Source organism: Sminthopsis crassicaudata, chromosome 2, assembly GCF_048593235.1.
Source record: "Sminthopsis crassicaudata isolate SCR6 chromosome 2, ASM4859323v1, whole genome shotgun sequence".
Lineage (NCBI taxonomy): Eukaryota > Metazoa > Chordata > Mammalia > Dasyuromorphia > Dasyuridae > Sminthopsis > Sminthopsis crassicaudata.
In genome coordinates this window covers 657,687,739-657,705,167 of record NC_133618.1, presented here as the reverse complement: position 1 = coordinate 657,705,167, position 17,429 = coordinate 657,687,739, and the positions used below count along the sequence as shown (strand labels likewise).

Genomic DNA, 17,429 nt, shown 5'->3' with positions numbered 1-17,429 from the left:
GGGAAAGTAGGCAAGTCCTGGCTGTCTGCCCCTACTACCATCACTGATGCTATTCCCACCATTAGCCACAAACCATGCAGAGAAGAGAACTGGCTTCTTTTAAGGACTTATCTCTTTCTTTTTCTGCTTCAAAAGACCAGAAAGACACCAAGATCCTCTTATTAATAAAATCAGAAGTAAAAAGTGTTCCTGGAGCTGCACCTGTGTCTGCTTCTTGGATAAGAGCCCTGACGGATGAAGATATTTATACCTTAAGTACAACTGGATGCATGTGGCCAACGGCTGGGCCCAGACTTGCCCACTCTCCCCCCCACAGGTCTCCCCTGACAGAGATGAACCTGTGAAGATACATTCTCTCATGCACAGTTCTACAGATAAACACTGTCACAGGAAAAGAACACAGGTGGATAGCCTGAAACATAAGCTCCTACACTCCCTTTATGTAAAGGGATACTGCTATTGGACTTGCACCCACCACTTCCCCCTCTTAGAAGAGCACATACTCCTAGCATAAATGAGCCACAGATATAAAAATGAAGTCTTCTTCCTGGAGACTTAGAATGGAAAATCCTTTCCTAAAGAGTCTTCCAGCTGAGGCTTGGAGGGAGGGCATGGGGGAGTAGAGAAAAGAAATCGCAGGATTAGCATTTTTCAAAGCTTTAAATTCAAACTCAGAGAGAAACATTTCCCTTTGGTCCTTGCCATCAGTGGCATCCAAGGGCCTTCTCCTTCTGCCCTCTGATGCCTCCTCTCAGAAATGGGAGGGGGAACACTTAACCCTTCATGCACAACAGATCTGATAAATTTGACATCATGGGTTCCCAAGCCAACAAGGGTAGTTCTTGGTCTTCTCTCATCTTTTTTTATTAACTTTCTGCGGATTTATTATCTTAGAACAAGCATTCTTAATTTGATATTCATGAAATTACTTTTTAAATTATTTATGTAATTATATTTCAACATAATTTCCTTTCTTTGTAACTCTATGTGTTTTATCTTGTACATTTAAAAACACTGTGAGGGATAGAGTGCCAGCTCTGAACAGGAGGACCTGAGTTCAAATCTGCCCTCAGACACTTAACACTTCCTAGCTGAACAAGTCACAACCCCAATTGCCCCAGCAAAAATAATAAACAAACAAACAAATAAATAACATTCTGAGAAGAATCCTTAGATTTCACCATGGTCATCTGGGTCCATGACACATAAAAAAGGCAAAGGACCCATATGAGAAGAGGATTTTAGAATTAGGAGGGACCTTTAGAGACCAAATCAGTTTAAATCCCTCAACTTACATATGATAAAAATTAAAGACTGAAGGGCATCTAGGTGGCACAATGGATAGTCAGAAATCAGAAGGAGCTGAGTTCAAATTTGACCTTAGACTCTTACTAGCTCTGCATCCCTGTCAACCAGAAAGTACTTTAATCTTAATTACTATTACTATTCCTTAACTAGGTCCATCTGGTCTTAGGCGAGCATTCAAAGAAGCATAATGTCCAAGATTGGGGAAGTATTATTCCCTGTGGAAGTTGTAGCTGAATAACTGTGTTCAGTTCTGGACACTACATTTTAAGGATAATAATGATAGATTGAAGAGTGTCCAGAAGAAGTCAGCAAGCATGGGCCTTGAAATGAGGATGACAATGATTGTAGTTTGAATTTACATGGAGATTTAAGAACTTACTAGCTCTGCATCCCTGGACAAGTCACTTCACCCTGTTTGCCTCAGTTTCCTCTTCTGCAAAATGAGTTGGAGAAGTTAATAGCAAACCACCCCAAGTGGGATCATAAAGACTCAGACATGAGTGAAGCAAACGCACAACAAGAAGACTGAAGGATGGAGGTGACTTATTCAAGATCACACAACTAATAAGTAGCAGGTCTGGAATTTGACTTTTTGTCTGGTCCTTTTTGTTCCAGACCACATGCTTCCCATTAGGAGGACATTCTGTCCACTCTACTTACTGTCCTGGCTCATGATCTTGGGCACAGGCCAAGAGACCTCTTGGTGATACACAAAGATATATCATTTTATATCGGGCATTTCTGAGAGGTACCAGTGCTCTCTAGTTAGGGAAATAATTTTAAAACTAGAAGGGAGGGAGGATCTCTTGCTTGGAGAGCCTTATCAAATTGAGAAGGATGCAGACCCTCCTGTCCCTCTGCTTCTGTCCTTTCCCAGAACTCACTAAACCCAATCATAAAGCATCAGTTCTGATAGAGTTCTAAGATCTTTTGGCCTTGCTCCATCTCACCCACCCACAAGCCCTTAGAAAGGCTGTCAAGAACCATATACAAAGAGAGTCCTCTGGGACTCACCAATTGTATCTGAGACCATCTGGTGCTCCTAAGACTATTAGAACTGCCACAGTGAATCAGTCCCTCGGGGCATCTAGCCCAGGGTTCTAAAGAAAAGTTTGGAGAAGGCCATAATCACCAATCTCAGGCACAACCCCCAAACATTTGAGTTGCTTTTAATAATAAGTTATAGATTTGTGATTCATTGCTAACATGTTTTTAAAATTTGTAAATATTTTCAGTCCATACCCACCATCTTACATCAAATTCCATAAGCTTAGTATATATAGTGTAGCCTCATTCATGGATATAAGAACACCCTTATGGACTGGTTAGGAATTGGTTCCCTTTTGATGTTATCTGTGTAAAGGCTTTTTCTATAAAATGCAGAAACTCTCTTCCTCCCCCACCTCAGTCATAAGCCATAGTCCTTCTTTTTCCATGCACATTTTGTCTTGAAAGAGAAGTAATCCCCTAAATTCATTCTATCAAGCACAGAGGATCTTTAACTGCCCTCAAGCTAATGTCAAGATCTTCAGACTTGGACTCAGAAGATATAAATTCCACTTTGAGAGCTGGTCTTTATTAGCTATGGAATCTTACAAACATGTCACCTAGCAATCAGATCCTCAGTTTCTTCATTTGTAAAATAGGATAATAACATTTAACATTTCCACCATGCAGAGGTGGTTAGAATGTGTTAAGAATGAGAGTCCACACTTCTATAAAACTTTTAAGGTTTCCAAAGAGCTTCTGTCACAATAATCCTGACAGGTAGGTAGTGAAAGGATTATTATCCACATTTTATAATGAGGAAGCCAAGCTTAGGAGGTTTGCTCTAAATCATATGTCTACCATAGTTAATAGAAGATCCAGAACTGTCTCCTGGCTCCAAACCCAGGACTTTTTCCTACTTTACCAAGCAGGTTCCAAAAGTATACTCTGTCAACCAGAAAGCACTTTAATCTTAATTACTATTACTATTCCTTAACTAGGTCCATCTGGTCTTAGGTGAGCATTCAAAGAAGCATAATGTCCAAGATTGGGGAAGTATTATTCCCTGTGGAAGTTGTAGCTGAATAACTGTGTTCAGTTCTGGACACTACATTTTAAGGATAATAATGATAGATTGAAGAGTGTCCAGAAGAAGTCAGCAAGCATGGGCCTTGAAATGAGGATGACAATGATTGTAGTTTGAATTTACATGGAGATTTAAGAACTACAGCTTAATGTTATTTATCTCATTTGTTCTTCACAATATAATCATGTGGGATAGGTGCTATTATAATTCTCATTTTACAAGCCAGGAAAAAGGCACAGAGGCACTCTGGTTCGAGTCTACTGACTCATACTCAGTGCTTTGTTCCCTACCCACCAACAAACCTCAAGAGGGTTAGTTGAAGGAAAAACTCACTGGGAACTATAGCTGTCTTCAAGAATTTGAAGGGCTGCTGTGCTGTTCATCGTGTGATGACAAGACTAGAAACTATAGATGGAAATTGAAGAGAAGTAGATTTAGGTTGGATTGAAGAGAAGTAGATTTAGGTTGGAATAAATGGCCTCAAGGACCTAGCTTCCTTCTTCCAGCCCAAAAGAGCAGTCCATGCTGCAGGAATTTCTCCCAGGCTCAGGGAGGGAATAGAATTACCTCCACTACCTTTCTTACTTTCTCTGAGGTTTCAACTAGGATGTCCTGAGATGCAAGCAAAAATGGAATTTAATAAGAAGAGAGAGTTATAAAAAGAGGTAACCACAAGATCTTTCTAGCTATGGTCCTAATTTTCATTCTATTGAGAATGCTGTGGAATGGGCCTATTTCTTCTTAAGTTTCCAGTCAATGTCCTTGGTGCCTGAAAAATTACACAGTCAATAACACAGGTTCTTAATGTCAGAACAATGCAAAGGATGGGAGTGGTCAAGCTTCTCAAAATCTGAAGTTACTGAAGGGATGGACAGGCCAAAGTTGGTGAACCACACAGATTTCTGGCTTCTCTCTTAACTGACTGAAGACATTAAATTTCTCCATCATTGGCAGTAGGGTGTTAAAAGTGATGGAGAAAAAAAAGTTACAAAAAATATTCTTACATAGGGAGTGGATAATGCTAAATACAGAATAGTGTTTTACTGTAGGAGAGATTTAACCAGCTGATAAATATTACATTTCATCTCATCCCTGTGCTAAGGAAAGGGAAAGCAGAGAGCCAACTATCCTGAGCTCCTCTTGGGGAAATAAGCATGTATTACGTGCTAAATATGTGCCAAGCACTGTGCTAAGTGCTTTATGGATATTGTACCATTTGATCTTCATAACAATCCGGAGAGGCAAATGCTATTATTATCCCCATTTTACAGTTGAGGAAAGTGAGATAGAAGTTAAGTGACAGGCTTAGAACCAAAAAGCTAGTAATGTCAGAGGCTGGATTTGAAGTCAGCTCAGGCCACATGAACTCACCTGTCCCCCAAAATCCCAAACAAGAGTGTTTCTTGTTTCCCCTGGATTCCCTTATACTTATTCTAAAAATCTTCTACCCACAAACTCCTCTAAGTCCTATGAATCTTCCCCTATTCTGACTCCAGATTCCATGAAATTTTCCATCCCAGGCATCTTCCATTTGATTCATTGGCACCTTTTTGATAAAAGCTTCCTCAATCCTATTCCCCAAGACCTTCCTTCTACAGATTTCCACACACACCTTACTATAGTGAAAAGAAGGGACCCTTTTGCCATTAACATTTTTAAGGGACTAAAGTCCAGACTCATCAGGTCACATCTGTGATGGAGGCTGAACTGCCAGTAAAAAAAGGAAACTCTTAAGAGCTAATCCAATTCCAATTGATTAATGATGGACAGAACCAGCTACATCCAGAAAAGGAACACTGGGAAATGAATGTAAACTGTTATTTTTACCTTCTGAATCCAAATCTTCCTGTGCAACAAAAAATTCGGTTCTACACACATATATTGTACCTAAATTATACTGTAATATATTTAACATATATAAGACTGCTTGCCATCTGGGGGAGGGGGTTGGGGGAGGAAGGGAAAAAATCTGAATAGAAGTAAGTGCAAGGGATAATGTTGTAAAAAATTACCCATGCATATGTACTGTCAAAAAATGTTATAATTATAAAATAAAATAAAAAATTAAAAAAAAAAAGGAAACTCTTTCTCCTATAAAAAATAAAGGGAATGAATTTTCAAAACAGGACCAGCTTCCAGGAAGCCGAGATGTCCAAGGTCAATATTGAAAAAAAGTTCATTGTTACCAGGCTCAGTTTGGATGAACTATGTGCCTTCCAGCAGGCACTGGTTCTGTAAGTGGATAAAGGATAAGGAAGCAGCACTGGCTGCAAGGGTAGCATACTTCGGCTTTCCTGCAGAATCTGCTAACAGATCCCAAGGGATCAATTCTCCACCCCTTTCTCCTCTAGCAGCTAAGGCAGCCTCTGTTCTCATTGCCAGGACCTGGCACCTGGTATGTGATGAGGCTTTAGAGGGACCACCCAAATTGGTATGCACCCCACAGCTTCCATCAGGAAGGATCCCAAAGGAAAATTTCAAATTTAGAACTTCTATTCTGATAAAAATTTCCATTAGAAACTGATAGGGAAAGGGTTAGTTTTGTGAAGTAGGGGCCGCTTGATTAATTGTCTGTTCCCATCAACTGACCTGGCAAGTGAGGGAAGGTAAAAAGTGAAGACATTCTGTAAGCTTGTTTAAGAAACTACTAAAATTTTGTTTACCGATGCATCTACTAGGACTCCTATTTTCTCTAACTCCTCTAACCTTAACAGATTTCATCTCAGAGGGGCAAATTCCCAGAGAGGCCATGAGTGAGGCTCTGGGCACAGTGACACATGGTTTTTGGCCAGCTCCTGCCCCCTCACTGGGCCGACTGCTTTCAGCGCAGTAACAGGAGATTGCAGCTAATCTACCCTCTCTGTTCAGATAACAGTAACTGAGTGGGAAAAGTAGAAACGACCTGACTTTGGCTCATTAGCTCTCTTTGTAGGCCCAGTTTTAAACAATGCAAAACACAAAGACTACTGCTCCTAAACATAGGACCTAGATTTTGCTATTTGGCAGCTGTCACAGAAGCCCACTCCTTCACTATATCTGTTGGGCTTTCTTACCATCTGCAACATCAGGCCTTTCCCATACTACAGCAGGATCTGGTAGATTGTGTGTATGCATGTGTGCACTCCTGTGTTTAAAACATTTCAAATCCAAGTCCAGAGGAGCAGTACTTATTAAGAGGAGAATGTGGAGAAATGCATTTTCATGTTTATTAGTCCAAACTGATTCCAACCAGGAGGCCTGAAGAATCTGACAGCAAAAGGCAAGAATGCTGACTTGGCATCCACAGGCCCACTGTCTCTGGGTCAGTTTCGTGGGAGTATGCCTTCTCCTTCAAAAGTCCTTCCAGTTTCAAGGTCCCAGACACTCCTATTCCCTTCCTACAACCCTAAGGTTCCGAGGAGATGGCACTTCTGGGAAAATTGCCCTCTTTCTCCTCTTTGATCTACAGGTGCCAGTAAACAAAGTGCTGCATCAACACCGGCCCAGGAGCCAGTCTGCACAATCCCTGCAACTTCCTCCCCCACCCCAGCCCCTCCTTCACCGCAAAGCCCTGACCACGGGGAGAGTGGGGACCGAGCGGAGTGGATACAGAAAGGCTCTCCCTTCTCTCCTCCAATATGCTCCAGTGCAACCAGGCCCTCAATTATGCAGCTCCTTCCCCAAACCAAATCCTCCTACTAGGACCTCAAAGCATCCCTTGGCTGAGCTTCGTTCTCTCATCAAAGATTTAAAACATAAAACGGGGCCCATGGCTGTCACCCCCCCCACACACATTAGGGCCTGAGAAAAGGAGCCCAGAATGGCCCGGGGAAGTTTCCCTTCCCCCACACATTCTCAAGCCCATTACCTTATACTCGTAGCTCGGGAGCCCCCAACCCCCCTCTGGCTGCATCCGTGTGAGCCAAGTCTGAGATTGGGCGTTCAGGAGAGGGGCAGGAAATTAGAATCGACAAAAGGAGCGGGGCACAGAGACACCCCCCCCTCGAAGAAGAGACCATCTCCTTTCCCCTGCCCTCTACGGCCACCCTTACTTCTACTGTCCCCCCCAAAAGAAAATAGTTCTCCACCCTTATTTGGGAAGGTGAGAAAAGCCCCTTCCTCTAACCCTAAAGGCCCCAAAGGCTGACCCCACCCCTCCCGCCCGAGATTCCAGACCCCCGCCCCCGAGGGCTGAATCTCTGGGGTTCTCCCGGACGGAAGGAGAGGCTAGCGCTGGGTCTTCCCACCTCCCTCGCCTTCAAGGAGAGGAGTAAGGGTGAGGGTCACCGGCAGCCCCGCGGGGCTGAGGAGCGGCGGCGGCGGCGGCGAGCTGGCAGCTTGGCAAGAGCTCCGGGTGTATGTTGTTTACTCTCACTGCCGAGGCAATTAGGAGGCTCTGCCGCGAAAACTGCTGGCTGCAACACGCCGCCGCCGCTCCCGGCTCCCGGCTCCCGGCTGCCAACCTCTCGGCCGCTCGGGCTCTGCACCAAACCCCCTCCCGCTGCCCGGGGCTCGGCCGCCTCCACTGCTGCAGAGCCCGAGCCACTGTGCGAGCCCACCCCATCGCCCGGCTTCAGCCCGGCGCACCTGAAATGCCCATCCGCCGTTCCGGGGCGCCGGGCAGGGCCCTCCCCTTCCAGCTCATCCCGGCTGGCCAGCCCGGCTCTTTGCCTCCCACCCCACCCCACCCCGCTACCCCGGCACGGTCCCACGCCGCCGCGGGGCTGCGGCTCTGCACACTCACGTCTCGGAAGCGGTTCCAGTGCTTGATCTTGCCGCTATACTGGGAGATGGACGACAGCCATTGCTCATCCTCCATGAAATTGCCGGGGGTCTCGCCATCCTTGACCCCCTTGGAGTCCCCCTCCGCCGAGCCGGGTGCAGGGGCGGCAATGAGCAGAAGAGGCAGCAGCAGCAGCCGCAGCCCAAAACCCCCGGCGCTCATCTTTGCTCTGGATTGGGGTTGGTTAGTCTTTGTTTTTTTTTGTTTTTGTTTTTGTTTTTTTGGAAGGGGGAGAATTGTTTTTGTTTTTTGTTTTTTTAATTTTCTTTGCCTTAATTTTCTCCCCTCTCCCACCACAATGCAGCCCAAAGACGTCTTCTCTCCTCCTCCTCCACCACTGGAATGACTGGGGGAAGAGATGGATGGTGGGTCCTGGATGAAATGTGACCTGATTAGGAGATGCACTTGTCTGAAAACCCCCAGAGCTGGAAGCAGAAAGGCAGAGAATCAGAGAGGCTGCGCCAGGAGGGGCTGTGTCTGTAACTGTAGCATCAGCATCATGTTTGACATCATCATACCTGGCTTGAGGAAAAAAGGAGGGGGGAGAAAAGGGGGAGGGAAGGAAGAGACTGATACTGAGATAGTGAGATTGAGAGAACAGGAGCACAGAAAAACTAGAGGCTGCGATTTCCAAGCAAAACGACCAGATCAGAAAAACAAACCCGAGCAATAATCCAGCCCGACCCAGCGAAAACAAGGGAAGCCGAGTCCCATGGTGGCCACAACCTTAACAGGCTTCCCAGAAGGACAAAGGGTAGCAAGGGGCAAGGCCCATCCTCCCAGCAAAGTTGGGATTCTCCAGGAAGCTGTAGGAATTTGTGGTCTGTAGAACCAAGGGCAGATGTCTAAAAGGATATTTTGTTCCTGTTTCCCCCCCCCCTTTTTTTTTTTTTTTTTTTTCCTTTTCCTTCTCACTCCAAGACTGCAGATTTCACAGACTAGAGCTGTCTGGGACAGGTAAACCTCAGCACTTCCCCTGGGCAAGCCAGCCCGGTTCAACTAGATTAAGGTAATGGGGGATTCTATTAAGACAAAAGGGGGTTAAGAACTGGTTGCTGATCTTCAGACTCACATGCTCTTTTCAAGGCACAAGGGCTAGAAACTGAATGGATAGAAAACAGGCAGATGTCCTTCCTTCCCAAGCAGCTGGCTGAGGACTATCAGATCAGTGCTTTTGTCAGTTCTCACCAAGACAATTCTAAAAAGAAAAAGTCTGTCCAGTTCACATGCCAAGAGGCTGCCTCCTTGGTATTCTGAATGATTTTATTTCATTGGACTTCACCTCAAATTGGACATAGTGAACTACTAATTAGGGGGAGGAGGCTAAGATACTCAATCTAAAGATTGGCTAATTATATATATACATATTACAATACACACAAGTGTATGTGTATATGCAGAAAGTGTGTGTGTGTGTGTGTGTGTGTGTGTGTGTGTGTGTGTGTGTGTGTGTAAAATGGCCCCCGTAACTGGCTTGCTTGTTGGAATCTGGGAAAGCAGGAATCTGAGCACCACCTTAAGATCAGAAGAGGAGTAGGCGTTTACATTACAAATAAATTTAAAAAAGGAAGCAGATAATCTAACAACATAAAACATGTTAACTCTCAGGCCTCAATTATATTTTCATTCAAATTTAATTGCCATTATGGCCTGAAAAAAAATTTGAACAGAACTGACAAATATGATCTCAATCTTTGAAGAAGTGGGAGGAGGGGAGGATTAAAATTTTTTAATTTAGCTTGGGTTTGGTCTGCTTGGGAATTAAATATGAATACATCAGTGATATGAACTGGAGTCCCATTGGGAAAGCAGAAAATCACAGATCCATTTCTGAGTTTTATTTATTTTTCCAATTCAATTAAGAGGTGGTACTGGATTAAGGGTCCTAGGCACTGGTGCCTTCATCTAATCCCAACTAAATAAGTCTTGCTCTGTTTTGGCAGGGAAGGGGAGGACTGTGAACCCACGTAGTGTTTGAGATCACTGAGCTACTCCATTTGTTTCTCTTCCACTTGGTCTTGCTAAAGGCTTTTTTTGTATATATCAGTTCTCCAACTGTTAAGCTGCTAACATACTGGACTAAATTTGAAGTGGAAATTCTAGCTTTGCTCTGTACATTCCAATCTTAAATGAAACCCCTTCACAGAATGGGGTAAGAAGCAACAGTCCAGCTGTGAATTTGGAAAGGTCAACAAGCCACTCCATCAAGAAATTGGGGTCCAGGTACTCAAAGACTTTAAGAGATTTCCCATAATCCTCTGCATAGATTTAGAATAATGACTTCCCTTTTAAAGGACCTTTTAAGCTAAATCAATAAGAATTCTATATTGAAAGCAAGTAAATGATCAAGGTTCTTAAGCCAGATCTAACGTTGTAAAAGAAAGGTTTCATTTTTCCAAACTGGCTTAGAATTAGGAGTGGAGGGTAGAACACAATGAGTGACAGAAAACCTCACCAAAATGCATAATAATTTGGTTTTAAGAAGAAAACATTGAGATTTTCTGTAAGAGAGACTGTTCAAATTACTCAATCTCTCTCCTAAAAGGAAAAAAACTTAACCACGTTTTCAAAACTTGCTCAGTTGTTACTATTTCAATTTAGTTACAATTTAACTAAACTTTACCAAAGCATCTGATACCCTTTTCAGGTATTCCCAGAACAAGAAGAATAAGACTAAATTTGAACCAAGTTTAAGAAACTGTCTACACAATTCCAAACACAGCAAAATAATACAACTTCACACTGAAACATGGTCAAGAAAAGTAAGATATTAGAGATTACGTTCAAAAGATTGATCACTATCAAGAATGTCAATTAAGTACTAAACCAAAGATATTGAGTTTATTCCTTGAATTCTGAACACACATTTTTGGCATCCTCTAAGCTTTGGAAGCTTCCTTATGTCACTATTTTAAAAACAAAAAACAAGTACTTACCAGTCACTCTCTTTTCTGAAATAACAGTTCTATTTGTTATTTCCAAAAGAATGCTGGCTTATTAAGGCTACCTTTAGATAAAGGAAAAGTGAATTAACAGCTTTCTAGAAGGGAACTAACTATAAAGGCAAAAATTGTGTGGTGTTTTACTGGGATTCTAGTATTTACTATAATTTCTCTAATGTTTATTTTAAGTTAATGACTGTAAAGGGTAGGAACATTGTTCTACATTGCTCATACCTGCCATATAATTAAATACCTTAAGAATTTTAAAGATAACATAACTAGATAACAAGAAAAGGAAAAGGGTAGATAGGAAATAAACAGGTAATAGTGATATTTTTCAAGAAACAAGATTGGTGCTGGGATAAAAGGAAATGAATTCTGACCTTGAAAAAATAAAACAAAATTCATATGGAAGAAAAAAAACCGAGAATTTCAAGGGAATTGGTGAAAAAAAAAATCAAATGAAGGTTGTCTAGCTATACCTGATCTAAAACTATATTATAAAGCAGCAGTCACCAAAACCGTTTAGTATTGGCTAAGAAATAGATTAGTTGATCAGTGGAATAGGTTAGGTTCACAAGACAAAATAGTCAATAATTATAGCAACCTAGTGTTTGATAAACCCAAAGATTCCAACTTCTGGGATAATAATTCATTATTTGACAAAAACTGCTGGGAAAACTAAAAATTAGTATGGCAGAAATTAGGCATGGAGCCATACTTAACACCATATACCAAGATAAGATCAAAATGGGTCCATAAAGAACGAGATCATAAATAAATTAGAGGGACATAGGATGGTTTACCTCGGAGACTTGTGGAGGAGGAAGGAATTTGTGACCAAAGAAGAACTAGAGATCATTATTGATCACAAAATAGAAAATTTTGATTACATCAAATTAAAAGGCCTTTGTACAAACAAAACCAATGCAAATAAGATTAAAAGGGAAGGAACAAATTGAGAAAATATTTTTACAATCAAAGGTTCTGATAAAGGCCTCATTTCCAAAATATATAGAGAATTGATTCTAATTTATAAGAAATCAAGTCATTCTCCAATTGATAAATGGTCAAAGGATATGAACGAACAATTTTCAGATGATGAAATTGAAACTATTTCTAGCCATATGAAAAGATGCTCCAAGTCATTAATAATCAGAGAAATTAAGACAACTCTGAGATACCACTACACACTTGTCAAATTGGCTAAGATAACAGGAAAAAATAATGATGCATGTTGGAGGGGATGTGGGAAAACTGGGACACTGATGCATTGTTGTTGTTTTTTTTTTTTTTTATAACATTATCCCTTGTATTCATTTTTCCAGATTTTCCCCTCCCTCCCTCTACTCCCTCCCCTAGATGACAGGCAATCCCATACATTTTACATGTGTTACAGTATAACCTAGATACAATATATATGTGTAAATCCAATTTTCTTGTTGCATATTAAGTATTAGATTCCGAAAGTATAAGTAACCTGGGTAGATAGACAGTAGTGCTAACAATTTACATTCACTTCTCAGTGTTCCTTCTCTGGGTGTAGTTGTTTCTATCCATCATTGATCAACTGGAAGTGAGTTGGATCTTTTTTATGTTGAAGATATCCACTTCCTGATGCATTGTTGGTGGAGTTATGAATGAATCCAACTATTCTAGAGAGCAATCTGGAATTATGCCCCAAAAGTTATCAAACTGTGCATACCCTTTGATCCATCAGTGCTACCACTAGGTTTATATCCCAAAGAAATACTAAAGAAGGGAAAGGGACCTGTATGTGCCAAAATGTTTGTGCCAGCCCTTTTTGTAGTGGCTAGAAACTGGAAAATGAATGGATGCCCATCAATTGGAGAATGGTTGGGTAAATTATGGTATATGAAGGTTATGGAATATTATTATTCTGTAAGAAATGACCAGCAGGATGATTTCAGAGAGGCCTGAAGAGACTTACATGAACTGATGCTAAGTTAAATGAGCAGAACTAGGAGTTTATTATACACTTCAACAACAATACTGTATGAGGATGTATTCTGGTGGAAGTGGCTATCTTCGAAAAAGAGATCTAATTCAGTTCCAAATGATCAATGATGGAAAGAATCAGCTACACCCAGAGAAGGAACATGGGAAATGAGTGTAAACTTTTTGCATTTTTTTTGCATGTTTTTCTTCCCAGATTATTTTTACCTTCTGAATCCAATTTTTCCTGTGCAACAAGAAATTTGGTTCTGCACACATATATTGTATCTAGGATATATTATAACATATCTAACATGTATAAGACTGCCTGTCATCTAGGGGAAAGAATGGAGGGAAGGAAGGGAAAAATCGGAACAGAAGTGAGTACAAGAGATAATGTTGTAAAAAATTACCCATGCATATGTATTGTCAAAAAAAAGTTATAATTATAAAATAAAAAATATTTTATAAAAATTAAGTAAATAAATAAAAAGAAAAAAAAAAAAAGGAAATGAACTCTAAACTAAACCTGACGAATTAATCAGTACTATCTCTCCAGTAAGTTCCTATTCCTACATGCCAGCTAAGTGGTGATAAGGGAATAATCTATGTTTACATAAAATATAAATTTAATACAAAAATACATGTTATAAAAATATATAATATATTTAAAAAGTCCTTTGCTAAATGGGGAGGGAAGAGAAAAAACAAAAAAAAGCCTACATAGAGATGGACCACAGAGTTATTAGATTAGTAATAATATAATAATTCTATATAATTAGACAATAGTTAATAATATTAATATCTGAAATTTATATAGCACTTGCTACAGGTATTATTATGAAAGTATTTTTAATACTTTTAAAATATTTTTTTTCCTCCAGTTACATGTAAAAACAATTTTTCAGTCATTTTTTTTAAAAATCTGAGTTCTAAATTTTCTTTCTCCCTCTCTTACTTTCCTCCGCCCAAAGATGGTAAGCAATCAGAGACAGGTTATACATGTTCAATCCTGCAAACATATTACCATATTATTCATGTTGTGATAAAGGCCACAGACCCACAGAAAAACACAAATACAGAAAGTGAAAAATAATATGTTTCTATCTGTATTCAGATTCCATCAGTTCTTTCTCTGGAGGCAGGTAGTCTTTTTCATCATAAATCCTTTGGAATTATCTGGAATCATTTTTTCTGAAATCATTCTTGTAGCATAGCAATATTCATTAAAATCATATGTCACATATATGAATGTTATGGAATATTATTATTCTATAAGAAATGACCATCAGGATGAATACAGAAAGAGACTTACATGAACTGATGCTGAGTGAAATGAGCAGAACCAGGAGATCATTATACACTTTAACAACAATACTATATGATGACAGACATGGCTCTCTTCAACAATGAGAGGATCCAAATCAGTTCCAATTGATTTGTAATGAACAGAACCAACTACACCCAGAGAAAGAACACTGGGAAATGAGTATGGAACACAACATAACATTTTCACTTTTTCTGTTATTGTTTGCTTGCATTTTTGTTTTTTCTTTTCAGGTTATTTTTATCCTCTTTTGAAATCCGATCTTTCTTGTGCAACAAGATAATTGTATAAATATGTATACATATACTGTATTTAACATATACTTTAACATATTTAACATGAATGGGACTACCTGCCATCTAGGGAAGGGGGTGAAGGGAAGAAGGGGAAAAGCTGAAACAAGTTTTTGCAAGGATCAATGTTGAAAAATTACGCATGCATATGCTTTGTATATAAAAAGCTATAATAAAAATTTTTTTAAAATCATATACCACAATTCATTTTAACCATTCCCCAATTGATAAGCATCTCTTCAATTTCCAATTTTTGGCCATTATAAATATTTTTGAATACAAATTTTTTATAGGGGTTTTTTTTTAAAAAAAAGCAATCTGAACAAAGTTATGAAAAGGACATTTAGAAACACTAAAAGAAAAAAAAATCACACATTTAGTTTTAGAAATTAATTTATTCACAAATGAGCTAAAGAATTACATTATACAACTCAAGAAGCATTCCTCATGTGGTCAAATGACCTTGTTAAAAAATGAGTACTTGGACTTTGGAGGAAAGGGGGAAGGAGAAAAAGGATATTATGGAAAGACTTGAGAAGGCCTCGATCATTCACCTCAAATATAGCTCCCAAACTTCTGAGTTACCCTGAGACAAAAAATAAAAGAAAAGGGATTTGGAGTGAGGAAAGGGGTGAAAAGAAAAAACCAAATTAACTGTTGAAATGAGATAATGCCAGAGCTGTAAGTACTCTTCCCTCTGCTGGTCTGCAGCAAGAAGTGAACAGGTTCTGGCATTGACATTCTCCCAGGGAACTTTGCACAGTCCTGCTGATATCATCAATGTTTTCACTGCTGTTGTCCAAAAGAGAGAAATAAAAGCCGCCACACATTGACTGCAGTTCCATTAAGGAGTTAAGTAAAACAAAGATCTGAAAAACAAATGTAAAAGTATGAAACTTGTATGAAAAAAAAAAACCCAACATCTTAGAAAATAAGAATAAACTTTTGAAATTCCTTCATCTTAAAACATTATATCCAATAACTGTATAAAAGATAGATATTAAAACCTTAAGTGCTACACAAAACAATCTAAAAGGAAAAGAATTTCAAAAGGGTATAATCATTTGCTGACTAATGTAAATTTTTAAGCACTTTCACTAATCTTGGAAACCATAATAAAAACAAAATCAATCAAGAGCCTATAAAATAGAAATCGAGATTGAAGGAGGGATTTATAATTTAAGATCAGGAAACCCAAAGAATAAAGAACCATAATACATGTTTAAAAATTTTATTAATTAATCCATCATTAAACTATGTGTCACTTTGTGGAGATGGGCGTTGGAAAAGAAAATGGATCTTGCCGTCAAATGATAAGTAAAAGTCTTATATTCAATCTCTGCTTTACCTGAGACAAGGTTTAATGATCATCTCAGCGTTCAGAGGAGAGGACATTCTAAGTCTACATGAACATGCCCTAACAGGTTATTGTTTCACAATCCTCTGGACTCCACACCATCCTTGCTAAATAAAATAAGGATAGTCCCTTAGATACCTGCATCGTGAAAACATTCAACATGTGATATAAACCAAAAGGAAGAAATACAGCACCTCAGGAGAAATCCACTTGCCCAGAGGAAGCGTAGTATCCAGAACTGTCTGTCGAAAACCTCTGAGAGATGTGAATCGAATTAAGGCACAGATCCCCAAAGCTGAAGTTTTCAAAAAGCTGAAAGAAGAATCAGAATCTCTGAGGAAAACCAAAGTACCTTCTAGGTAAAATGACATCTCAATACCCAGAGGTTTAAGTACTAAACTACTGCAACCCCCAATAAGTTTCAGAATGAGCTCCTCTCTGGTGTCACAAGCAAAACTTCCTTCTATAGCCTCCCCTCCCCAAGTAGGCATTCCTTCTTTGGAGATCTGGAGTGAAGGGCTGGGGGCAGCAACAGCCTCCAAAGGTTATGCATTATGCTCTGAAACTCTTAAGGAAATGTGTTTTTCAATCCAGTCAAAAGTCTGACCCAACAACTTTCAATCTAGTTTGAGGTCAAGCAGAATTCTGATCCCACTTCTACCAGAAAGCCTTCCAATTATTTAAATACAGTTGTCATCACCCCCACCACCAATTCTTTTAACCAATACTCCTAAGACATGCTACAAAAGCTTATTCATCATTCTGCTCACCCTCTAGCTTATCAATAATGTCTTTCCAAAAATGAGGTATCCAGAACAGACTGCAATGCTCTCAATGTAGTCTGATTAAGGCAGATTATAGTGGAACTATCATTTCTGAAGTTCTAGAGATTATGCTTTTATTACACCTGATTGTATTATCTCTATTGATTCTCACACCACACTTCTGACTTCTATTGAATCCACTTGCTTCTTTCAACTCCAAGCTTTCTTCATATCAGCATGTATGAAACCTCTAATTTTTTTTTAAATGTGTCAACAAAAAGAACTCAGTAAAGATGTTTGGAAATTCAGTTTTACTTTTACCAACAAAGCAGATACAGTCATGATATTTTCAGCATAGTTATCACTAGTGGGCAGGGTGAGGGAAGGGTTAAAGATTCTCAGCCCTAGTTTGCAAAGATTATGTACTTTTAAAATTACTACACAAAAAAGACTGAGGTCTTTTTTTCTGAAGCAACTGGTTCAGGACAGTTGTTGATCTGAATTGTTAGAGAGAGTTTCATTCTCAGGTGTACTCTCTACCTATGAAATTACAGCTTCTGGCCAAATAAATCCACAAATACCTATCAAAATATCAGCTGGAATGATCATAAAAATGGAGAATTTTACAAAATACATATTGAGTCAA

General features: G+C 39.6%; 2 protein-coding genes across 8 annotated transcripts in view; both read right to left on the bottom strand.

The window, feature by feature from the left end:
- Nucleotides 1-8,975, bottom strand: part of SPOCK2 (SPARC (osteonectin), cwcv and kazal like domains proteoglycan 2) — a 36,930-nt gene extending 27,955 nt beyond the window's left edge. The window contains exon 1 of the mRNA XM_074296872.1: nucleotides 8,106-8,975. Within this exon, the coding sequence (XP_074152973.1) occupies nucleotides 8,106-8,306 (201 nt within the window). The 5' untranslated portion in view covers nucleotides 8,307-8,975. The remainder of the gene's footprint in view (nucleotides 1-8,105) is intronic.
- A 6,062-nt stretch (nucleotides 8,976-15,037) lies between these two features.
- ASCC1 (activating signal cointegrator 1 complex subunit 1) overlaps nucleotides 15,038-17,429 on the bottom strand; it is a 106,941-nt gene continuing 104,549 nt past the window's right edge. For all 7 annotated transcript variants that reach the window (XM_074296877.1, XM_074296880.1, XM_074296876.1 and 4 more), the window contains 2 exons: nucleotides 16,214-16,331; nucleotides 15,038-15,531 (listed from right to left, as the gene is read on the bottom strand). In XM_074296877.1, the coding sequence (XP_074152978.1) occupies nucleotides 16,215-16,331 (117 nt within the window). In that variant the 3' untranslated portion in view covers nucleotides 15,038-15,531; nucleotide 16,214. The remainder of the gene's footprint in view (nucleotides 15,532-16,213; nucleotides 16,332-17,429) is intronic.